General features: G+C 42.1%; 1 protein-coding gene across 1 annotated transcript; it reads right to left on the reverse strand.

Moving 5' to 3' along the window:
* Positions 1-1,007: 1,007 nt before the first annotated feature.
* On the reverse strand, positions 1,008-26,641 carry LOC126537189 (CWF19-like protein 2). The gene is made up of 17 exons (XM_050184376.3): positions 26,413-26,641; positions 26,282-26,347; positions 26,099-26,212; positions 25,821-25,949; positions 24,946-25,161; positions 23,971-24,187; positions 23,695-23,886; positions 22,253-22,689; positions 19,788-19,862; positions 19,648-19,713; positions 19,428-19,542; positions 14,237-14,331; positions 11,293-11,409; positions 10,209-10,364; positions 9,975-10,055; positions 5,300-5,401; positions 1,008-1,246 (listed from the first exon to the last, which is right to left on the reverse strand). Exons 1-17 carry the CDS (start codon positions 26,428-26,430, stop codon positions 1,094-1,096), a joined length of 2,349 nt encoding a protein of 782 aa, XP_050040333.1. The 5' UTR covers positions 26,431-26,641; the 3' UTR covers positions 1,008-1,093.
* Between the last annotated feature and the right edge of the window lie 242 nt (positions 26,642-26,883).

The raw sequence follows: 26,883 nt of genomic DNA on the forward strand, positions 1-26,883 counted from the left end.
TTGCTTGTCTTTTACTCCAGATGCTACTTGCCACACATTCTTTTGCTAGCACAAGGTCACGGGTTCGATTTCCTGGTGTTGTGGCAGCATTCTAATAGTGGTAAAATGCAAAACCACTTGTGTACCGAGCTTTGCTTGCATGCTAAAGAACCAACCCATATGGTCAAAATTATTTTGGAGCATTGTACTACGGCAGGTCTCATAGCCCGTGTGTATTTTAAGGTGTTAAACCCCATGAAAGGAAAAACCTGATATCCACCTGAGCAGCGTGAAGTTATCCCATGAATCGCAACTCCAGTTGCCAACTTCCAGTGTTGTCGCATTCCACTCCTTTGCTGAATGTAACTCGTAATACAATGCAAACTTGCAAGGTCTGAAATTTTTTCAACTACCAGTTCACCTGCGATGTGCGACGCCGCCCAGTAGATATGGGTGCAATGCAAGTGACATTTGGATAATTAATGGCACTTGTCATAATTGCTGTAGCATGGTTGCTGTGTTTTCCACAAGCACAGGTTCACTCTGGGAACTGCTCATCACACCTAGCCAACTTGTCTGTTGCTATCCCAAAATATTCACAACAATGAGATCCTGTTGTGCATCATGTACTACAACTAGAATGTTGTTCTGGCACAAACCCAAATGTCCATACTTCCAGCCTCTATATGCTAAGAACAAATACCTAGTATAACAATGTACATCGAATTAGCTCATTTACTAGGTCACACGAACACGCTCTCTATTGCGAGCCAACCTCATATGCTCCAGCAGGAGCAGGAGAGTACAGTCCTTGAAACTGTAAATGTTAGGCCTAAGTCATTTACTCACTCCACTGTGCAATTTTCATAGAGAATCCACAATGCAAAAAGACAAAAGAACTCAAACAAGCATTACTGAAAGCCGATATCAATCCAACACAGGCTCCTTTACCACACATCACTTGTGGCTATTTATGCAATGAATTTACAATGTGCTAAGGAACTCAAATAACGCATTCTGAACTAAAATGTGTTCAAATAACATTTATTCGTTCTCTCTCTCCTGATGGTTCGATGTAGCAGCAGCAAAAAAATAAAGACCTTAGTGCTGTACATTATGATGACTCAGTTTTAAGCCGCTCTGTCCAGTCGTAAGGTTCCCACCATTTGGCAAACTCCAAGACTTTCTTCTTCTGCTCGTCGAAGCTCTCGTGCCGTTGCTTCAGCCAGAGCCTGGGCTCAGAGTCCAGCATGCCCCCCACCACTTCCTGAAACGAGGTAAAGATATGTGCGATTTAAAGCACAATCTGTACTGCAACCACTTTAACCACTTAGGCAAACACTCAGAATACTGCAGGTACTGTTTCAACATTCCTTTAGACTGCTCTGAGATTTCTCATTGCTTGTAATCACTCACTAGTAGTAAGAGGATAGCAGAGGAAAGATATGTGATTGAAAATGGAATGAAATACTAATTGCTACAATATTGACCACAGGAAAGCTGAATATGAAGCAAGGCCTTTTTTTTTTCACTTGACAAAAACATTGGCTGGGAATATGTACGTGAACCAATTTTGATGGAGGCAGTTTTGTACAAAGCAGTTAGCCATCAGGAGTTATTAATTTTTACAAAGATTGTTTAACTGCAGGTTGTCCACCTTCAAGTGGACATATGCTATATACATAAATGGACAATAAAGAAGTTCCAGTCTTGCCCAAATTTCAAAACAATGAGAATGGTGAATTACATAACACATTATTTATTACACATAGTGGCTTGCCATCCCTTAATAGCATCAGCTGTAGAAAACAACCGCCACATCATGCAAACAATATATTCTGGAAAACCACAGCCTTGGTTGCTACCTATCAACAATTCTTTCTACCAGCATTGCTAGCTACATTTGCCCTCAGTGCCGATATATCACTATTGTCTTGGATGACAACCTTGTCATGCGAGACAACAGTGCTCTTGGTGCTCACTTCTCATCAATGTCTTTGTGGCACAGTTGGTTCCAAGAGCACCAATTTTAGGAGTACAAGGTTTGATAACTGCTAAGAGGCCTTCTTTCATTATTTCTTTTTTTTGTTTAACTTTAATTACGGTGTGATGACGTAATCATCATGGGAGCCTAATATGACAACAGCCTACAGCACACCTACAAACACAGCTGGAATGTTAACCGAGCTAGAGCGCTACATGTTGAAGCTAGATTAGTTTATCAATCCCTTCATCTATGTTGAACCGAAACATTAGTATTGACGATCATACTGTGCAACAGATTTGAAAGCAATGAGTACTTTCATAAACATTTTGTGGGTTCACATTCTCTTTTTAATTTAGGCTTACAGAAGTTGCAAGTCTGTGTTTTGATGCCTAAAGTGAATGGAACATTTTAATAATTAACTAGCCTTCGCCAGCCATCGCAACAACCGATCGCTTTTCAAGAGCTGGAGCGGTAACCTGAAAATGCCCTCACAATCTAACTTTTACACCTGAAATGCCAGATCTATGAACTTGGTAAGCGTGACTAATTTACTATTTCAAGAACGTAATGTGAGAATAAGTTGCACCACAACTTTTCACTATACCGCCCGTTGCACTACACCCTTTGGAGCACACTCACGGGATCCAACCACCATATACAGGTAATCCTTATTTTAAGATTTCTAGAAACACAATTCCTCATACGAAAAACATAGACCTCACCTGTATAACACAACTTTACTCTCTTCTCCTTTAGATGCAAACAGAAATTGAGTGCGTACATAGGCACAACTTCGTACCTGTCAACCGCAAACTTTTAAGGTTCACACTGAGCACACACCTTTCACCTTTTGCGAAATACACATGCACTTTGAAGGTAAATAATGGGTTACCTTCAAATGCAGTACACAAACAGCAGTGAATAGCTTTCTTCGACTCTTTTATTCTGTTTTCATGGTGATCTAAGACTGGTGGTGGTTGGACTTTCACTGCTGATACAAAGGTGCCAGTACAAAGAACATGTGCCCTCATCTGCCTGATTTATGAGGTGCACGTTCATCACTGAACAACTAATGTGGCTCTCTGAAACGCACATGCTGTCATGCGAGAGTTTTGGAGCATCTGAGGCATTAAAGGTGGCAGTCGCTTTCCACGCTGGCACATGAGACAACACACATTAGGAATAGGCTTATATGTATGTGCTGGTGCTGGTGTAGATGTGCTGGTTAATGGCTCTGTTCTCTTGAAATGACACAACAAACTCTACCTGATATCCTCACTGCAACAAACATGCTCCTAGAAGCACCTCATTCGTTTAAAGAGGACCTGAAGCACCTTTTATTGAAGTGGAGAAATGCACTTGTAGTTAAAACAGGCTATTTCAGAAATACATTGCTGCGAAAAGTACTTCAATACATTTAGCAGAAGCGGAGTTATTGGCAATCAAACACCCCCTTTGCAGTGCTTCTGCTCCTTCTTCAATGCCTTGCACTGCGAAGGCTTCGGCGTGGCAACACGTGCCAACAACGCTCCGCCTACTGAATGTCATTGTGACACACATTTCAAATTTGATTTTGGATGTTCACGTAAACACCACTACTTCCAATCTTGGCACCTTCGACGTGCCAAACATAAGGAAAATGTCGTTGTCCTCAGCGAGCCACATTGCACTCGGCCAGTGGACTCATCACGGCACCCTGCGGCTACCGCGGTATCTACACTACGTAGCAGGCCACAGCTACGTGCAACTGTAGCATTTGTGCACGACAGGGCTTGAGTGCGTGCTCGCGCTCATCTGCATGTATGGCTGTGCTACGTGGTGCGGACCGGCTTTGTCCTGCACCAGCTTGACCAATGGATAGTAGCCACATCCCACTTGTGCATTTTGAAGTGCTATCAATAGCTAAAGACAAAGCAAGCAGCCAGCAACCAAAACAACCAGGAGCCAAAAGCAGCCAGGAGTGAGCGCCCGCTGACAAGCGTCCATATGGTCTGACCTTACTTTTCACGTGGTTCAAGGGTAGTTGAGTGATCAAAACTAGTCGAAATTAGTGAGGCCCAACAGCCACAACACCAATAAGCAGGGTGGCCAAAGTTTATTCCTACGTGGGCAGCCACGCCCGAGTGTGAGCGGGCAATAGTTGGCTTCTTCCAGAAGTACGCAATCATTATATAAATTCAAAAGCAGATTCTTACTTCAGCCCGTTTATTGAACTTCATGAATAAATTACGCAGTAACAGTAGGAAGAAGCGCACTGATCCAAAAACCCTTCTCAATTGATGTCAGCTATTGGCCGATAGCAGCTGCATAGGGGAATCTGCTATAGTATTACGAAATAAAGTGTCCATAAAAGAGTGAGGAGCAGGCTTCCAATAGGAAGGTGACTTCGCACCCCGCTTGCGAGCTCCACGCGCCGCACACGGCTGCAAAACTTCGCTGAGATATTCACAGCAGCGTTTGCTATCTACAGACTATGTTTTCTCATCAAGCCCGAAGGGTGATTCAGGACCTCTTTAATAAACCAAATAGCTTTTTAGAAGCGTTCGGCTATTTACGATGGTTTCTGTGCACAACTTCTTTAGGTCACAGTGTCACTTTCAGCGACTTTGCTGTTGCTGATTTCTCATGCTTCAGGAACTTGCCTTAAAGACTTGTTCGAAGCAGACATACTTCTCTGGCATATAGCGTCTTGCGTGGCCATAAGGTGCAGGTAACATCACAATGTATCACAATTTCTTCTATTGTGTGAATCTTTTTCAATCTTGCCCCACCCCATCTTCGAACATTTTAAGACATTTTCGTGAACAGAATAAATTTTTTTAGAATTGTTGAACAAAATGAAATCCATAAGCTTTAAAACAATTCAGGAGTCTGCAAGTATACAATCTTGGTAAACAAGCCAAAATTTTAAGACTGCCATTTTAGGTGGCATGACTATAACGCAAAAGTGACTTCACATAATTTATATCGAGCAGTAGCAATTAATTGCAAAGAAAACAGCTTTTGAACACACCACTAAAAATAATGAGGTGTAAATAACATCTATTGTTTATGCTTCAATTGTGCCTCTTTAATTATGCACATTTAATGTGAACAACACACTCTCTATGAGACAGCTATCAGGATAGTACCTGCTAATGAGTGACCTTAATGGCACACTCGTTACCTTTTGCCAAAAAGCTATCAGCCATATTTCACTCAGACTTATTTTTCTGGTTCTTTTTTCTAGTAAACATTGATATTAAAAGGCCAGAAAGCAACAGGACAATAAAACTCGAATGTTCTTGACACCTTGAAAGCTGACCACCAATCAATCTACACTGCTGCCAATACCTTTCCAAAATAAACTGGGAAATCTTTTTCATCTTCAACAACGTGAGCAAATCCTCCTTGGAGACCGAAATCAACCGAGAAATAGGGCAGCCCTCTGGGAATCTGTAACGGTAAGAAGGATTTTATTAGACAACATAAGTGAGCAGGACTTTTTTTTTTTTTTTTTTTTTTGCTTACTGGTCACAAGCTTTATTCCCAGCTATGGGATGCCAGATTCCAATGCAAGTGAAATAATTATTCTGCCTTTCAGAGACTTTAGGACATGTGGAAGAACCCCAAGTGAACAAGATACATAGAGCACTTGTAATTTGTGTTCAAATATTAGGGTCATCATGAAGCTCTTTTTTTTATGTTTTTCCTACATGCAGGGATGGGACAGCTTTTGGAGCAATTTTTCGAGCAGAAAATCTTGGTTTTGAAATATGGTATTGCATTCTCCCATAAAGACCAAAAGTAAATTTATTAAAGGGAACATGAGACATCCACCCGTTCGTAGCAATTGCTACAAAGGAAACTCATACAGACAGCAATTTGTAACAACTGTAACTAATTAATTACTTCTCTCCACCTTGCAGTTTTCCCACAGAACTATTACGTCAAGTAAATTTATGATGTCGAAACCAGCTGGTGCCTTCCACCCGGCAAACCAACAAAATCCATACCCACCCCTGCTTCCTTTCAGAGAGTCTACAAATGTAATATATTCTTATACCATACAAATTTCGAAGTCAATACAAAGACCTGGTATCTTAAAAATGAAGCCACACCTATGTCATGTATGGCTGTAGTCTAAAAGCTGGTTTCCAAACACTTGTAATTTGTGTTCAAATATTAGGGTCATCATGAAGCTCTTTTTTTTTATGTTTTTCCTACATGCAGGGATGGGACAGCTCTTGGAGCAATTTTTCGAGCAGAAAATCTTGGTTTTGAAGCAGAATACTATATCGAATTTGGAGCAGGTTAATGGGGGGAAAAGAACATTTTTGGAACTGCAAATCTTAAATTTGGAACAAAACACTCCAAATCTGGAGCAGCTCAATTAATGAAGTGGTCACAACTTTACTTCTTTTTTGCATCAAAAGGGTACTGATATGATACTTACGACTATTCATTTTTTTTTTTTTTTTTTGTTATATGAAAGTCCTAGAACTCTAAACCCTAGAAAACATTGTGACAGGCCTCACAGTGTCATAAATAAATTATTATAACAGCTTTTCTACAGCTAGTTTCGGTTTCCTTGTTATTTACGACGCTGTCAGGCTTGCCACCATTTTTTCTAGGGTTTAGAGTTCTAGGGCCTTCATTTAACATAAAAAAGCAGTCATAGATCTGACTTCAGTGTGTACAAAGACTGCTGTATTCCACTTCCTAAAGCTTACCAGGTACAGTGAAGTCCCTATAATTCTAGCTAATACAGCATTCCGGGTCCTGTGATGATGCCAGGCATTTAAACTGAAAGAAACTCTCAGTATTTGAACAGATAGAGGCATGACCTGGTAATTTTGAGTGAAAATCCCATTTCCGCCTGCCACTTATGTGCAAGTATGATGCCTGAACAACATAAACTAAAATTTTTATCGAACATTAGGGTCCACGCATTCACGTTTTCTCCCTTTTTCGTGAAATGCTCAGGCTCTCGGCACAGCTCCGTCATATGCAAGAGGAATTTTTACGTACTGTGTATCGGTGGGGACCACATGACACCGGCCAACACGACAGTGTACCTGCAGCTATGTTCACGCTTGGCTAGATGATTGGTTTGCAGACTACAGGCACTCTTCAAAAAATTCTGAACATAATATGTAAAATGCTTTGTAAGCCAGCTTGCTTTCGACCATTAATAATGATTTTCTTAATTTACAAGCATGCTGTTGCCCCATGGATGTGGCTTATGCAGGGCGTTGTGGCATTTGCACTGTGAATGACTACATGCGCTTGTCACTGAACCGAATCCCCTCATCGGCATCGCCGAAGCATGTGTTGCTTATCACAGATAACGTTCGTATATGGTATCAAGGCAGTCAGGTTTGCAGGGTAAGTTCTTTCATGCATTATCACTCTCGATCAGCATTTGGCACAAACATATTCTTCACTTCTTTCCATTTGCATTTCGACATTAAACATCCTGTTTTTATTGCCAAATGGCACAGATGTCGAGGCCACCGTGTGACCATAAAAGTTTGTTGCAAGGCCTCTAACGTAGATGCGATGCAGTAACTCACAGATCGCAGTGTAGCTTTTGCATAAGAGGGGCTACTGTTATTTCAGCCCCTTTAGAGATTCAGATTTATTACAGCAATGTGTTACGTTTTAACAGGTACAGAATAAATAGCATGACAGGGCATCCCAAAGTTAAGAACTGTCAGGGGGCGGACACCCTAATAAAATATATAGATAATGTTAAATTTTAACATGCAGCAGTCAATTGCTTACAGATCCTATACATAATTTAAACAGCATTTTATACAACGAAGCATTGGACTATACAGAACCAACATGAGCAAAATGGCCTTAAACCATTTTTCTAATGTTAGACCTTGTGCTAGTACCCGGAGCACCAGGTGAGAAAATAATAGCATTCAACAAAAGCACAGTAACATTCTTACAAGATGGGTGCTTCAAATCACTTTAAACAGAATGTCCTTAGACTCAAATACAACTTGTGTGCTGCTACAATGTTCCTGCCATGCAAGGCACAGCCCATTCAAAGCTTTTGCATTTGCATTTTGCACATACTTGGACCGGCATAATCGACGCCGGGTGACCGACAGCAAAACGCGTTTGGTTTACCGGCCGCGGCGACACTGGAAGGTATAATAATGCACACACGTTGGCTTGTTCAAGGATAGGTATGAAGATATGCAACTAATAAATCCCCAATGAAAAACAAACATAGGTTCGCAGGTGTGTTAACACGCTCGCAAATTATCCCACATAAATGAAGTGGAATGCAGGCCGGAATGGCGCAATGCTTGACGACTGCAAGGACTCCCGATATCCTCATGATGGAGTTACTAAAACCCAGGCTATTTACCCAGCTGACACTTCCCTTTAAAACTGGCCTGGACACTAAGTTTTGGTTGCGGTGCTCAGTGCTTTGGAGCAGCTCAGGCACAATACGAGGCATTTTTACGGTCTTGACACATATTTAACAACAGTCCAAGCAGTGTGAAATGACAGTGACAAAGGGCAAAGAAAACAGACTGAACAAATGCTGCACTATTAACTGATGTTTACTGAAGCAAAACATAATAAATATACCAGGAAAGGGGGGAGGGGTTCAGCAAGTCGCTAATGCAGCACTCCGACACAATCGGTGCAGCTGTACCACCCTCGTACATGATCATATAGTACCACCAGACAATCATAAGCCCTTGCTCCGACTGCATATATATATATATATACAGGCTATTATATCTGCAGCCTATAAAAGTGTGACCATATTTTGTGATGCTACTACAGTTAAAACTTGATATAACGAAGTCGTTAAAATCAACAATATGCTTTGTTATATCGGAACTTCTTTATATTGAAATTCAATCTTTTATACAGTCGCCGATGAAATTTTCTTGCACGGAAGGGGCCGCAAAATTTTCAGTATTATCAGGCAATCAGAAAAAGTAAATTCGAATGAGAAAAAAATATTCTGTTTAATTTGAGAGCCAGCGACGACAGATAGTTTCTAACCACGCTGACGATATCTTCACATCAGTGGTACGAAGCAAAGCCAGCCACGCTTTCGCATCCACTCCACACGCATTCCAAATGCCATCTTTTTCAAATTACAGTCCACAGAGTATATTAAATACCAATTAATTTATTCCTAGTCCAGATTATACAACGATATACCTTAAATTGACTCATTCTAACCAGGCAAGTCTGGGGCAAATGTCACTAGCATTGCATTTTCAAGTGTCATGCTGACACTGTGCTCTGTTGCTACTGAGCAATGGAACTGGTAGATGCCTTTTGCAGAATATTAGAGACCAGCCCCTTTTGAGATTATAATCAATGCTTTTGTTAAAGCCAGACTACATAAAGCTCTCTCCAGGAGAAGAAAATAACCACAGCAAGTCAGCAAATAATGAGCCTTTCATCAATTTGGCACAGATGGAATTTTTTATGTCTAGCAGTTGAATTGGTGCTACAGTGAATTCCAAGGCTAAAAGATCAGCAGGCTTTAGGGATTCCTCCACCTCTGAGCTCACTTACTGCGACAGGAGCAGTCTCACACAGCAGATACTGCCATATTCAGAAGAACTCAATCCCAATCTGAGAATGTTTTCAATGATGGATTCTGAAACTAGAAGTTTAGTGATAGCAGTTATACAAATGTGTTATGCACAGATTACAGACTTTGGCCTAGTGAATTATGTACCAGCTGCAGAGAAGGCAACAGAAATTTGTTTATTTTTTTGGTAAATTGACTCCTATAGACTTGGTTGCAAACGATAATCAGGAAATTATGGCAATTTTTTTACACTTCATGCTGTAACGTCATTATGCTGAGTAATTCACATGTATGTAAGTAAACAACTTTAGATGTCTTAAAGTTAATAGCAATGGCATGCATGAAAATTTTCAGAGGCAAACAATGTCACCTCCTTACACAGGCCAACTAATTTGACAGCTCATAAGTTTGAGTCAATACCGAAAGATCAAAAGGTAAGCGTACCGAATTTCGTAGGCCTTTCTTTGACAGGTCAACAAGCTTTTTGTTTTGGGCCCACTCGCTCTCACATTCCATTATAGCTTTCTGAAATAAGGAGAGGACAATGTATTTAAAGAATTCAGTGTCCAAACTTGTGCAACCACAGCTATCACATGCAAAAGAGTTGCTGTAAAGTGTTTTCAACATTAGGAATTTTTGCATGCAGAGTTTTCACACATTTGTGCACCTTTAACTAACCTTGAAGTACATTGGTGCCAAGTTTCCAACATCCATGGGCACTGGTATGCACTCTATGACTGCGTGTGGGTGATGACGGAACGCAACAGCTGTCTCCATAAAGACAGTGTCCTTTCCCATCTCCTCAAACATCTTTGTCAAACCTTTTCTAAACACCTAGATAAAAAAAATCGGAATAGTGAATGTGCAACATAAAAGCAGGGCTGTTGCAATGTTAAATATTGACGCAGATGGTGTCACAAGGAAAAGTGAAAGCTTCATTGTGACCTATCTATAGTCGAAACAGCACAAAAGTGCCTTACTACCCTAGTACCCTTGGGAGATATGCAGCACGTTCCACACTGCAGCTACTTTCATGGAGAGCACACATACAGGGTTCACTATCCAAATTATTTAGAAAGCTAACAGAAAAGGTTAAACAGTGGCCCGCTTTTTTTATGTTAATTTTAAATTAAAAAAAAACATTTTCCTCTTATTGCTGTTTTGTTCACACACAAATTTCACCTAAGATAAAATATTTAGGTGCGCATATAATACAACACAACACATGGCACCGTTGGTTGCTTAATTCATCTGGAAAACATGAAAAATAACTGTCATACAAGCATAACTGAGCTGCTGTGTAATCACAGACGGTTTCATCATCTGTTTGGCAACTGAAGAAAATAGCATAAGTACAACATGCGACCAGGAAACTTCGTGGACCAAGCTGTTTCGTGGTCTTAAAAGTTAAGAAGAAAAAAATTCTTTCATGTTTTAAGCTGGTCAGTCTTTGTTTGCAGGTGCAGGCTTCCAAGCGAGCAGTTCGAATCTCGTTTCTGCCCACATCCCAGACAAAAATTTCTTTGTGCTTCTAATAGCAGCGACAAACACCAGGTTTCTGGCAAAAATCTATGGCCACAAAACTGAGACTGCAAGTTTAATAAATGCTTTTGTTGTTAAATACATCGTCAAATGGCAAACGAATGATAAGTATGCAAAAAGCGTGACCCTCAAAGCTAATACCAAAATCTCACATTGACTACTTGAAATCAGATGAAAAAAAAATGGATAAACTGCTATTTGCAAAAATTTGTCAACTTACCTGCACCTCAAGCCACACATCTTCATCAAGCAATGTTCCACAAGCAACGTGTGCTTGTGGAACAATCAAACAGTGGCCCTCAGTCAGTGACTGGTACGGTGGTAAACATAAGTAAGCCTGGAAAGTAAATGAAGAATGGTACGAAATGAAAAATAAGAACAACCTTTCATGCAACGCTTCTTCCAATGGCTTCCATCTAATTTATACTAAGTGGATACTTTTTCATTCACCGAGTAAGAAAGAGCAGCTATGAAACTTGCAAACATCCTTATAGTTTTATTCACAAATAGTATTGCTTTGCAGCTCTATGGGCATATATTTGTGCACAGCATTATAGTAGGTTCCATATCAGTGTGTGTTACGCAAATAAAACTGCAGCAAGTGGCCACCACTGAACTATCGGTGTTGACGGCAAGTTTCAGTGTTCAACTCTGTAAGTCAACTAAAACATCAGCCACTCCACAGGGAACATGAACATTAAATGTTATCAAGATGTTGTACACATAAATCTTTTGTATAAAGACTTCCTCTGTTTGCGAGTCATACCAATGATTATAGCCCAAGACATACCACTTGGGCTATAAGAGATGCCATAGTTGAGGAATCCTGGTTAATTTTGACCATCTGGGGTTCTTTAATGTGAACCTAAATATAAGTGCCCAAGTGTTTTTTGCATTTCACCCCTATCAAACTTGGATACCACAATTGGAAATCAACCCTGTACCCTTGTGCTCAGTAGCACAAAGCCGCAGCCACTGAGCCAGGGTTCCAAACAACTGCAATCTCATTAATGTGCTGCTGTGCTGGCTAGGGAGGCCATGTTGGCCACTCGTTGCGGTGGTGCCACCTCGCTTGCGAGTTACAACAACCCGTCCTTTTCTATGCTTTCTTTTGGTGCTATGGGCCTCCCAATAGAAAATTCGTAGGACCACAACATTCATATGGGGACAGATTACCAGCGAAGCTGCGTAGGCTACATACATGTGCTGCATACATTATGAAATCATACATCTTTTTCATAGGGCACCACACTACACCGACACAAGTGCCGCCGCGGTTACCGCACCTCCCATGCATCTGCCACAACTGCTGCTGCAGATGTGCCGGCATCTCCAATGTGCGTGACATTATAACGACAGAAGCCCAGGCCATGTGCAAAGGTGCCATCACCACACTCCTTACCCTCCTCCCCTACCAGTCTCCATTGCTGTAGCGCCGTCGCCACACTCTTTCCCCTCTCCCCTACCTGTCTGCATTCCAGAAGCTCCGGCACCTTTGATGCACATGACATTAACCACAGAAGCCTAGGCGACGTGCACAGGCGCCGTCGCCACACTCTTTCCCCTTCTCCCCCTACCCTTTTCTTTTATTGCAGCGCTGTCCCCACATTCATCCCCCTACCTCCTACCCGTCCCCATTGCTGCAGCACTGTCGCCACACTCATTCCCTCTCTCTCACAAATGGTCGGCTGTGTGCGCATTCCTGTCTGCGATACGGACGCAAAGCCGCCCAGAGTACCTCCTCAGGGAACGCATGTGGGGGGTGCATATGGGAGCTAGAGGTACACAGCTGTGCTGTAAAAGCACTGCATGCATGAGAAATTGAAACAAAAGCCCAAAAAACAACCACTCAGCCTACCAGGAAATTCATGTCAACAGAGCTTCCCTAAAAAAAAATTAACTAATAAACTAGCAATGTTATTCTGATATTATACTGCAGTTTTGGCACAACACAGCTTTCCTACAATGCAGGACAGAGAATGAAATGCTACAAGCACATTGTCATGTGCGCGAGTGCATAGTTTTCTTTTTGGCCCCTCAGAAATAGCACCCGAGGTGAATTCCTCGTGCACATATTTTTTTCAATAACTTGAGCCTTTGTATAATAAAAAGAGCAATCATAGCAGCAAGCCACCGTGTCACATGCATTATCCAGCAACAACAGAATTCACATTAACTCCTGCAGACCACAGTAAGTATATGAAATCAATGAAATTAAGGTTGGTGTTAGCAGAAACACAAGTGAAGCAAGAAAAATGCAAAATTGCATGTTGCTGCAGTCTTCCTTAAGGACTTATTTTGTTCAGCATAGCTCTTTCATAAGCTGACTAGATTAGGGACCTTAATTTAATCTCCTACAGACTCAATGTGCTTCCACAATTTCTTTTACTTCTTTCATGTTTAATTTTTTTTCCCTTTTCCTATCCTCCTCCTTCTAAGGTTATTTTGTATATGATTCCTTATCACCCAGAGTTTAGTGTACAGGCAGTTATGTACATGCCAGCAGAAGTGTGGGTCACTGTCAAAGAGCGCTACATTTTGTGGCTTCTGATAAAGCGAACAGATCTGCAATGATAAACTACATCTGTCTGGCTGCATTTAGTGCTGCTAGCACCTACACTTACATAGTCAGGCACCTTTCCAGCCCCAACCACAAAAAAGCAGCAAAGTGGACAGTGACCATGCCAGCTCAACTCAAGACAGGTATGTTCCCCCAAATCTGCCATCAAGTGGTACATACAAGTGAAGTGTTATCACAATGAGCTTCACAACCAGATCACTGTTTGTTTTTTTAAACACTGACACTGTTACTACACAAAGATTTCTCTGAAACAGGATGTTTGGCTTTTTCATTTATTATTAAATGATGAAACAAAAACACTATCCATGGAGGACAGTTTTTCTTATGAATCAGCCTTGCCAGCACAAGAAATAGTCGTCCAAATGCCAGGTGCAATAATTTTACTGCCATATTGTGGTCATTTCAAGAAGTGTTGTAGAGCCAAGGACAAAGGATTTCAACAAAGGGAAATACCTTCACCAGCTAGACTTGTTTTCAGGGAGAGAATGTGACAAAAGCTGATTGGTGAGCTGAACTCTCTACTAACACAGCAATAGCTAAGCAACTGTGAAGCTCCATATGGAACTGAAAATGTGCAACTCACCCGTATGCCTATGGCGATGATCAGGTGTTTCTTCATTTCATGGCTGTCGAGGCAGTATTTACATTTCTCCAATGCTTTAGACATGTGCTTATGCTCTGTCAAGAAAAATGAAACAATGGTATTTTAGATTAGTTTTCAAGCACGCTAACGTAATGCATATACTTCCTCTGATAACAAAGCTGCTATACAGCCAACTTCATTATTTCAATGTCATTAAACTATTGCCTTAAAATCTAAAGCTTCGACTGGGACTAGTTGGTATGACATTGTTCTCCTTACTGCACTATGCTGTTGCACAGTTATACAACGTACACGTGTCAGTTCCTTTTTAGTTTCTTTTTTGTCCTTTGTGTAACAGTATAACGAAGTAAACGGAACAACTTAAAATCTAATTGCATTCAAGTGTTGCAATGGGCACAGAAAGAAAGCCCATCATTTCAACGTTAGAATAGTAGATGTCAATGAAACAAGTCAATCAATTCAAAACTGAAATATTAAGTGTTGTTTAAAGTGAATGAGAGAAAATCAGTTGCAGGCAACACCTTGTCTGTGCCGAATGGGCAGTCAACGTTTGATTCCAAATACAGTAGAACCTCGTTCATACATTTTGGGAAGAAAATGCGAGAAAGAACTTACTAACCGTGAGATGTATGGCCCAAAGTCACAAAAGAATTTGGCAGACCAAGATGTAGTCGCTATCTATGTAATGCAAAGTGTGGTGCAAACATTGCAGCATGAGACGCCAATGTGCACCAAGCTGGTGGAGCATGAGCGGCCCAAAATAAGAGTTGTTTTTGCCGCTTCAGAAAGCTGACATTCCCACTTTTCAAATTAGCAGCTTCTTTGGATGGCGCATTTTGGTGAGAAGTTTTGACATGCCCAGACAAGAGACGCTGACGCGACACACTCGAGCTGGTGGAGTCAAACAGCCAAAGACGCGCATTGTCATTTTCCCATTTAAGCCAGTAACTATAAACAGAAATGAAATCGAGCTGGTGGTGCGCCATCATATGATGCTGCTAGATCGATACATGATGTTCACTTCGTGCCACCTGCAGCAGGGAATGGTGGTGCGTTTTGGTTGTCGCATATTAAATGAATGCAGTATGCTTCCAACGGCACTGCACCACACGCGCTGTGAAAGAAATAGGTGAAGTTGCTTATCGCCATAGGGTTGGCGATGATAGTTGTGAATGCAACGATAAGTGAGGTTATTTGCTGCTGTTGGAAAAGCAAACTGAGTGCATGCCGGCATTTTCAAGTGACACAGGCGGGCAAGCACTGCGGGGAAGCTGCCACAGCGGGCACCTACTGCTCTTGATTGTGCTTGCCTCCTGCCATTTCTTGTTCACGTGGGATCTAACGGCCAGAAAATGCATCATGTGACTGCAGTTTGGCAATGTACTGAATTTTGGTGCAGAATTACCATGTTTTCCGGGAACATGTTAACCGGCAAAAAAAGGAAGCATAACTGTATTGCGCTTGTTTCACTGTTCATGTTTTGTGTCCTCAACAGTGAACACAGGCATCGGGAAATCGTATGAGATGGGATTGTATCAATGAGGTTCTACTGTTTACGATAAGTGTGACATGTGGAATGTCAACTGCACATTCATTCACAATAATTTTTTTGGAGATCAGCACCAGGAATGACAAGTGCGGTGCCCTCGATAGATCACTCACCTGTTTTTCATGATGAGAGAGAGAGAGAGCAATAGCGATTTATACTGCCTTAAAGAAAGAAAATTTATTTCATCCCACCTGCATTAGACTGAACATCACTCATTCTTTCAGAAGCCTCATTAGCACTATCAACAGCCCAAAGCATCTGATATTCAGTGCTATCTATAGCACTTGAGATACAATACTTCCTAAACACGCGCCTTGCGGACAACAGCAGCCTAACAAACTTATGGAATGGACACAAAGCTACCACAGCATCTACAGCTGCAGCAACGTCTGGGTTGGATTGGATAACAGACATTCTTAATGACAATGCAGTTTTTGAGTGTACTCAAATCTAACAAGCAAGTAACTTTTTTATTAAGTTTGTCCTGAAAAAATATGGAAGGCTATTGAAAGTCTAGTTGATGTAGATGAAAGACAATCCTCCACATTGTCCATAAAGGAAGGAAAAACTGAGGAAAGGTGGCCCTGACATCACTCTTCGTGAAGACCAGTGACGCTGGAAGCTGACGCTCAGCCATCTTGACAGGGCAGAGTCTCTTCTCTATTTACATTTCTCGCCTTCAGCGTGCAATCACGCCAGGCTGCACGGACGTGCACGCACTATAATGATCCGACCAACGGATCCAATCACAGTTTATCACCTCATGACACCATTGACTAAGTAATTTCGTCTGCATAGTGTGCTCTAGCGTTGAAAGGAGTCCACAATAAACTCCACAAATTAGACCGAGGCCAATCTCCCATGCTACTTTTGCTGGCTTTTCCGAAAATAATTCTGCGCATTCTCACTGCACTGCAAGAATGCACAGGAGACGACCAGTAGCACAGTTTACGCACATCACGACATATGGCTAGCCTATCTGCAGTTTACGAGAACAAATCTGTATGCTGGTCGTGGCTTTATAGGTATCGTTTTGCTTTATTGAACAAGTTTCAGGCAGCTGTGCACGACGGAGATGTGACGAGCCACAGCATGCCAACAAAGAGGCCAGCAGAGGAGTACCTCGTTACGCATTTACATACACTGACTGCAGCCTGAGGCATATTGTTCTCATGGTAAGCGAAGCTTCACTGAAACAAAGTTCTGTGGTATCCTCCACACAGTGCCGAGGAGTAAGCGCATATGTGTGTGGCTAGCACGTGGATTGTGCCTACATGTGACCATCAGCCGTTTGATGTGTGCGCAGGCATACATTATTCTGCTGAGCCTTGTTCACTCTTGCATCGCATCTGCAAACCGTCACTTCCATGCACCCACCTAGCACACACATAAGATGTCTGCCGTAAGCAGGATTCGTCCCTTTATTACTCACAGCAGCCATTTATTTCCTACCCTTCCACATGGCTGTTTTAGGTGCCGTAACTGCAGCGTCTGCTGTCAAAAGCAGGAACACTGCACCGCTGTCACTGAGCTGCGAGGCGTCTATCGTACATATTCTGAAGCACAGCGGTTTCAGTCTGTGATGAACGTTAGCACGAATCCATCAAAGATGGCAAATTTATTCCCAGATCCTATTCATCCTATTCCCAGATCCTGCATCTGTAGCATGGTACATGGTGTACGGCATTGCATGGACGCTCATTACGTACTTTTTACTACTTCCAGTCACACCTGAGCACACACCACACACTTGAGCCCACACCACAACAAAACTGCCATTGTGCCTGGACAATATGGCCGCTACAGCGAAAACATACCATGCAACTTCCTCCATACTTTTCTCCTACCATGTGGAGTGGGTAGGGCCTCATCTCAGCTTTTTCCTTCCTCCATGGTATTTTCAAAAGATTCTCAACTCGAAGTTCTCACTCCACTCCAACGAATTGAGCACAGTGCCACCCCTCGACTGATGAAGAATCTACACTTTGCAAGATTTGCCTTGGATGATCACGAAGCGCACTGACCACTTCTGTTGAGGGGTGGCACTGCTATTTGCATTCTTGAGTCAAAGTGGAGTGTTAAATGGCGATACATTCTAGAACATGCAAGAGAATGTCTTTCTGAGCCAATTGAGGGTGAGAACACAGCGTTTGAGCTATAGAATATATATTGAGGCCTGCAGCACCACAAACAACAGTGTCTGCGTCTTCGACCAAAGGCGCAGCAGTGTCTCAAAACACTTGCTGTTCCAAGGGAGGAATGCGAGAACACTCCTGGTACCACCGGTACCGATAGCACCAGGAGCAATAGTACCATATCTATTTTCGTGATCGACGCACATTTTCAGAATGCACTCTTTGATGTTGGCCCACAAAAGAGGCTAGAAACATACCCGATACGGAAGGGTGGGGGTAACTTGCCAAGAAAAACATTTTCTTTAAAGGGGCCCTAAACCACCCCTCGGGCTTGGTGAAATAACATAGTCCGCAGGTAGCATACGCTGTTGTGAACATCTCAGCCAAGTTCTGCTGTCACACACGGTCTGTGGAGCTCGCAAGCGGAGCGCAAAGTCACCTTTTTCTCAAATGCTCTTGTTTCAAAAACCCCATGATCCTCGCTCTTTTCTGTGTGCTTTATTTCGTCATAAAGCACACTCCAATACGCGGCTGCTATTTGTCGCTGCGCTCGGCTACACCGCGGCCGCCGCGAGGTGCCGCCACGAGTCCAGTGGCTAAGCGCACTGCGGCTCTCTGAGGACAGCCACGTTTCGCTTACGTTTAGCGTGGCATAGGCACGAAATCGGAAATTTGAAGTGCGCGCCACGGTGACGTCTCCGCTGTAGCCTTCGCAGTGCAAGGCATTGGAGGAGAAAGGGGAGCACAGCTGAGGCCGTGTTTGATTGCCGATAACTCCGCTTCGGCTGAACGCATTGAAGTACTTTTTGCAGCAAAGTGGTTCTGGAATAGCCTATCTTCACTTCAAATGTCTTTTTCCACTTCGATAAAATGTGGTTCAGGGCCCCTTTAAAGAGTGCATGTCAGAATCTAGTAAGTGCAAGATTACTCACACAAAGCCCCAATTTCTATAAAATTACACCGCTAGTGAAACTTACTTTCAGCTAAGAAATGTGCGAATTTGCAGAGGCATTTAAGGCTCCCCTAGCAGTTCTTATAAATGAAGACTTCAAATGAGTCCAACCAGTTTGGCAAGGTGCACCAAAGCCAAACCTCCACAACGTTACAATATTACGTACTGTTTCAATTTCGTTACTCATAACACACTGCATTAGAACACTCCATTAGACATGGAGAAAACTTGTACGCTAATAATGAAAAAAAAAAATGGGACATGTTACGGCTTGCATACAAGAGCCTGTTCAGATACAGATATACAAAATGGGCAGTTGGACATTATCTTTTGCAGATGTGCAAAAATATCAACCATAAAGGACATCAAAGTACTAGTGGTTATGTTTGACATTAGATTTGTGAAAGGGAAAAACTGCCATTAAGAGCAGCACAAAGCCGCAAAGGAAATCCATCTCTTTCCTTTCATGAAACTTTCTCTACCTTGTAGATTTCTGCAGAACTGTGTGTGAAAGAGAAAGAAAAATGGTGCTACCTTGAATGGCTTGCATTCTGTCCCTGGCATCTTGTTTTGCAGAAGAATCATGCTCACTTGCTTTGTCCATGGCAGCATCGTCAAAGTCATATTCTTCATTTTTCGAGATTCGTACCTGCGCAGAAACTCTGTCACGAGCACGCTCCCAAGAGAAGGCAGAGCCAGCACTCGAGTCGAAGGCAATGGCTGCATGCAGACTACCAGCACAATATCCCCTCACCTTGCCAGCAAGACGTGCAAACTCTGCATTTTGATCTTCAGCTGTGGTCATTTTCTCCCGCTCGAACTGATAACAGAGAAAGAAAAAGGAAATACAACAAATTTTAATGCAGCATAAGAATACATTTGTATGCAGCTTACCAAGTTCTTGAGTGAATGCCGGTCATCATCAGCGAAGTACCGCACCCGTTCACCACCTCTGTCATGTGTAGGAACCTGTGAACAACCAGAGATCAAGTGCAATCCTGCAGTGATAGATAGGCCCAGCAATAGCTGCCATGCATTATGAGACCTTTATTATTTTTGTAGTCAACCTGTAATGACCTTGCTGCACCATTGCCCTCTCACGCACAGCATCCACATTTGTGGATGCAACTTGTTTTTGCCAGTTCTGTCAAGCGATGGCCAAGCAAAGGCAACATACATTGACCTTCAGGTGAATTGAACCCTCTGCAGGCTTAGTGTTCCTTCATTTAACTTCAATGTGCTGCATATTGCAACAGACGACTCGTTTGCTGAAGGCACTAGTACCATGTCTGATGGGACATTCAACATGCCATGCAGCAATGTCTAAACAATAATTTTTTCTTTTTAAAGCGGTAGAGCTACTCCAGGAACAAACCCAGAAAATGCCTGGTTCCTTAAATTTGACCTACAAGCTCAGTCAAGGTCAAACTGGAACATGCAGAGCGTCGACGGTGCCGAGCAGTACCTGTGTATTTTGCATTAATCCCATCTCGTGTGTCACCGAGGGGCGACACCTGCAACGCTACTGACACGCTCATTATGCCAGCCTCCTGGGACGTCTTAAGTGCAACGCTAAACCATGCTATCACTTTCAATGCTTTGCCTTCAGGTAAAACTGACATTTTTTATAATGCATCCAAAGGCTAATAATAACATTATGCATGAACTTCAAGTCTGTGATTAAATTATTTATATGCAACACGACTGACTTACAATAAATATATATTTAGTTTCTCTCTACGTATGACAACTCGTTAAACATGCACAACGCAACATCCTACCACCTTGTCTTTCTTACAATGGAGTGTCAAGCACCTTGAAGTACAGTTGTGTAATTTTGACACATTTATACAGTCCATCGTAATCTACACCTGAAGGGAATAGAATTAGTAGCTTTTGCACCATTTAACTGGATTTAACTCTAATGAGTTAGGAATTAGCTTATCTGAACCTTGTGATACTAACACATCACTGCACTACAGTAACCACACTCCTTTCTCTTAAATTACGGGTATCTTAAGGTATGTACGTTAAGAGGTGTAACTCTTAGTACCTGTGGTTGAGGAAGCTATCACTGCTTAATATACAAAACATTATGTGTATGAAGGTACAAGATGTCTTTGTTGTTCATAGCTTCTGCAGCAAAAAATCAGAAACTTCATCTCAATGAATGTTTAACTGCATCACACATCCAGTAAGACACAACAGCCCATTGTCTATATATACCCTATGTGACTTGCACAGCACATGGGAGTACTAAATCTCAGTGAAATACCAGGCCTCTATTCTCCACAAAAACAAAATTGCATAGCATTCACACAAAGCATTCCAGACAATTATGGTCACTGGATTCTCTGGAAGGCCCCTGTGCTACAAGCAATAGGAAACTGGAACACACACAGTACAGTGGTCCTTGAATTAACAATTATTTTAACTGCACAAGGACTTGAAGTTTGGCAGTTATCAGCCTAGCCACGAAAACAAAAGAAAAATAACCAGTGTAACGTGAACATTTTCTGGTCATACAAGTACTGAATTGCCCGCATTCAAAAAAAAAAAATAAAGATTGCAATTTAAATTTTGAACAAGGCCAGTTGCAACGTTATTTGAAGGTAAATAACAATGGCAGGCAGTAACAGTTGTCATAATGCAGTAGGGAGCACCTTGTGGGGCCTAACAAAGCCCCGACAAAATGTTAGATTAAGTTTTTCTTGTTATTTATATTTCTCTTATCTGCTGCTGCTATCTATCATATATCAAAATTATATCACCTCTTGTCTTTCAGACACAGCTTATTCATATTCATAAACTGTGAAGCACAACATCATTAAAAGGACCTGCCTCGATGACTCCCTGATGTCTCCAAAACCATGTGATGTGGCACATTCTTGCAATGCTTACACATACACATGCATACACTGAACACAGCACAAGAAAAAAAATTCTGTATACTATGTGTCCCAGGCACAAATGTGCCATCAGTTGCATGTGCACTCAAAGCCTCAAAGGCAGCCCTCCCGAAGCTAAAAGATGCACATTACAGTAAGTCCCATACCATGGCAACTAATACAGGGTATGAACACTACAGGTAACAGCAGAGTTGATTGCTTGCAATGTTTTTGCACTGAGCAAGCTCAGTGGCATGTACAATGGGTTAACAGTAAAATACATCAAAGCAGAAAGAAAAAAAAGGAATAGTCATCAAGCTTATCATATGTCAGGCCCACCTAAGCATGATCTTTGTCGATTTCATTGTGCTATGCTGACAACTGCCACAAGGAGGTCCATAAGATAAAAGGCATCAGAATAAAACAATAACAGTTTCACAAGGCAGCACAAGCACATGGTAATATACATACCTTTGCTTTCTTCCTTGATGGCCCACCCACTTCAGATGGCTCCGAAAGTGGATGTGCGAAGCCACGATTGTCAGTCTTAGTGAGGATGACCACTTCCTCACGCGAGCCACGCTGTGCCCCATCAGGACAGGTGGAAGCACCTGCAGATTCCCTTGCTTTCCTAGCTTCCTCAATTTCTTTCTTCAGTTTATCGTAGAGAGCTGTGTTTCCAAGCATCTCGGCCTTTATGAGTTTTGCACCTAATGCATTTAGCTCTTTGTCCGAGAGCAGTTTCGGGGCAACAGGCTCCTCTCTCTGGGTACTTGAACCAGGCTCATTTTCCTGTTTCTGCAGCTTGGATGGGTTGGACTTCTCTCCTTGCCTCAAAGTTAGGTGTTTTTCCTGCAAGGAATTCCTGCCCTTGTTGCTGACGTCAGGCTTCTGCGCATCTTGTCTGTCTATGAAAAGAATGGATACAGCATGTTCGGCCTGCGAGTTCAGTGAACGCGAAAACCCAGAACAATCTGCACAATATGGTTAAAGACTGACTTAGGTGGCACATGTTGGAAAACCTGAACAGACAGAGCAGACACAGCATTAAAGAAAAGGACATCACGAAAGCTTTTCCCTTTTCCTCCCACGTTGCACCCGTCAAAGGAGCACTGGCACGACATTTTCAACTTGACATGTTTATTTTTGTAGTAAATGAAGGTACAAACTCTCTAAATCCAAGAAAAAGATATTGGCAGGCATCAAAGCGCTCCAAATAATTTACTGTAATATTTGTTTCTATGAACCGGCTTTCATTTCGGTACCTAGGATTGGGACACATTATGATTAATGTCTAATGTCTACTGCTCTGTTCTTGAGATTGCTGTGGCTTCCAAGCACAAGCACCAGGAATAAGAAATATGTGCAGAACTCTTATTTTTATGAGCAACATCATCATATCTAGCCTTAATGCTACATGACGTCGGAGAATGTTGCACTGTCACATGACGTCACGATAATGTTGATGACGCCAAGTCCAGTGTTTTGAGACCAACTTTAGCATTAAATTAAGATATAAGTGTTTCCCAACTTTCACAATTGCTAAGTGCGATCTTTTTAGCTGTGAGAAGAGTGCGATGGAGCTTACCAATTTTGAACAAATATGTCAGCATGCTTTAAACTGGCTCAAGCTTTTCGACATATACCATTCATCAGAAGTTTCAAAGCAACTCTACAGCTGGCAAGATCTGTTGTCTGACCCCTCTGACTTGCTCCGGTAGCATAGCTGGTACTCTGAAACTCTGAAAATTAAAAAGCACTGCTTCCCTCAATCTCTGTGGCTTTGCAGCAATGAAATCTCTGCACAGACGTGGTACACAGCTTGATGAAAGGTTTCTTGCATGTGTAGTGGCTTTGTAACTTTTGAGAAAAACTGTAAGCAACCTTCTATGTTCATGAAGGAGAAATATAACCTTCTGGTTCCTTGAAAAATTCTTTTCTCATCCAGCTGGGCTTTGAAGACGATGATGATGATGAGTGCTCTCTTCTGTGCTGATGTTTGCCAGTGTGGCTGTCCTGATCATCATCATCATCATCACCTGGTCGTTGAAATCTTCTTCTTTCCTCGGACCGCTTCTTCGAGCCTGATGACAGACTGTCTCTGTCTGAATATCAAAAATTAGCTGAGTGATTACATCAATCTGGACTTGAGGATAACATTCCTTTAAAAAGAAGAAAAGCATACTTACGTTTTGTGTGATAATGCGATGGTCTCTCCATATCCTCATCTGAGCCTGGTCTTTGCATTGCCCTGTTGCGGGATGGTCTTTCCGTCTCCTCATCCGAGCCTGGTTTTTGCATTCTTCCATATCTTCTGGACAAGTCATGTCTTCTATGATGCCTTTCACCACTTGGATTAGCCCTTGACTCAGCTTCTGCAATCATGCTCTCCAATTTCTCTAAAGACTAAAACAAAATGAAAGGTAAGAAAACAGTTACTTTTCTAGCGATCCGTTTCCTCTACTCAGTCACAAACTGTTCTCTACACTCTAGAGGAACACGAACGGATAAGAAGTTACATGTTTCCCTATGTCTACGATAACCAAAAGGCAACTCTTTAGTAATGACAAATTGCCAAAATATCAATGACCAGGTCACGATTGTACAGTGCAGAGCATGACATGACATTGCCTGGCTAAAGCATAATGACATCAGAATTTGTCTGTTTCCAGTACACAGTCATAAATAAAGAAATATACTCTCCCTTAGCACCATGTTAACTCTTACAATATTTCTCTTTAACTTTCAAGCAACAAGAGTCCCAGAGACTGAGCAGCTGTCACATGACAGCACCACCACACAGATAAATATAACTGTAAGGTCTGTAGAATACACAAAGAATTAGGAGCAGAAACGGAAAGATACATTTCTGACTGAAAAAAATTTGATTGCATTAAATTACAGCTATAAGATTCACAACGCCATGTTGTTACTCGGTGTGTACACGTGCTTTCCTTGCTGTGTGACTTTCTATGTTCATTTAAAATTAGCCTTCATTTTAACGGTCAGTCCTGCTGAACCATATATGCACAAATGCTGATCTTTTCACTTCCATCAAAATTTTCTTGGATGTTACACTAATAACACCAATTGTAAAAAAAAAAAGACCCATTGAAGTGCAACTAAAATTCAGGAATGTTCTGGAAATAGACTTGTTTACTGACCCCATAGCGCTCAGCTGCAACTTCCTCCACCGATCGACCTTCATCAGCAGCTTGTTCGCGTATCCTCTGGTAGGCACGCCTCAGCCACTTAAGGCCACCATCACCAACTGCAGATGTGGCTAGTGTTGGCTCAACTGGCTTAGCTTCATCTTCCTTGGGTAGTCCAATCCCACCTTCTTTCCAGTATGGGTTTAACTCACGCTCATGTTGGCCAGGCTAAAACAAAACAACATGTTACCAATGAGAGTTGCAACCTTAAGAGGATATCTGCTCTCACATGCCAGCAATAGGACTATAAGTTGTGTGCAGTGAATTCCTACTTACATTTCTGAGGCATGTAGCCAAATGTACACCAGTTTCAGTTAAACACTGCACTGTATCATGGAACATAACCATGCCAGCTCAAAGGATGCGACAGCACATGCCAGCACTTGAGTCTATTGACAGGTCCTTAGTGCCTGCTTTCTGTTAAGCTCACCTGACATACGTGGTGGTGCACTTCTGTTTTGATTCATGAACACCACACAATATCACATACTTGATTTTCATTTGCTGAAACAATTTTTAAGTTTTCCGAATCTATTATGATTGATAACTGTCCTGTGAACCAGAATCTATGATGAGAGGTATAAATTAGGGGCAAGTTGTCAACCACCACATGTTAGTCAACCACGTCAATGCAAACATACTCTAAGAGCTTACAGTTGCATCCACTAAGCTATATTCTAGCTTTGCGCGATACCAGCGGCAATGCAATTACGTTTGCGATGTCATGGGCGTTAAAATGCGAGTGTGTTGCATACAATATGCCCAGAAGGAGCCTGCAGTCAACATCAGACACCAGTCAGGTAGTTTCACTACAATTACACACCCACCTGATCAATGGTCCTCAAGGTCTTTTCCCTCTGCCTGGACCCGCCTGTCCTCTCGCCTCTTCTCTGCGCTCTGTGATCCTTTGCTGATATTGTCGGAATGACATCTTCGAAGTTCATCCACGCGTCCCTCTGAGTGAATCATGAGAAGCGTTCTGCTTGATTGCATGTCAAGCATCGACGCTAGAAAACTTCTGAACGATCAACAGAATTACACAATTCGCTTGTCAATTCCTCACGTGTCTAGAAAATTCGAGGACAATAATTCGATCGCTTGTTACCTGAACAGTCCTCGGTGGGTCGTCTGCACTTCTCTCCGGCTCTTCGGTAGAACGCAATTTAGACGGCGCCTCGGCCCATTCATCGCTGCTACTGCTGCTGCTGCTGTTGGAATCCTAAAGACATGCAACCAAACTCGGCTTCAGTTTGCGATTTATCACAAATGTCGCGTGCAATAAACCCACCGATTGCCTAGAAGATTTCTTTGCCTTTGAAGAGTGCTTCTTGTGCCTCCCCTTCTTTTTCTTAACCTGTAAACAATACAGGCGAGTGAAAACAAACATTTCCGGTATCGGCGACACACTTGACAACCTACCTGAGGAAAAGAATCCATTATCTTCTCAGTAGCTTATTATTTCAAAATAACCAACTAATACCGGTCTTGATGCAAATGTCGCATCAGTGAGGGACAATTGATAGTGTGTTTGCATGTAGCCCCGAAACATCGATACATATGTTAAAATTGACGCTTGCAGCAAGAGCAGAAATGCAAACACTACTAATGTTTAATCGCCGTGCGTCAATGCGCTATTCCCGCACGATTCGCGATTCGGCGGTGGATGTCTCTTGTTGGCTTGTGATGTCCACATTGTCCACATCGCACCCCACAACCCCACCGACTGCACCGACCAATGCTCCGAGCGGCGCAGAGGCTTGCTTGTGGTAATAAAACAAACCAGAAAGTCATACACGAGCCATTACTGTTTTTATTATTATTAATTACTGTCCACAATAGCCTTGAGAGCGATTTCATTTTTTTTATTGCCTCCGAGATTTCAGCGCAGAG

This window comes from Dermacentor andersoni, chromosome 4 (assembly GCF_023375885.2).
Source record: "Dermacentor andersoni chromosome 4, qqDerAnde1_hic_scaffold, whole genome shotgun sequence".
Taxonomy (NCBI): Eukaryota; Metazoa; Arthropoda; class Arachnida; order Ixodida; family Ixodidae; genus Dermacentor; species Dermacentor andersoni.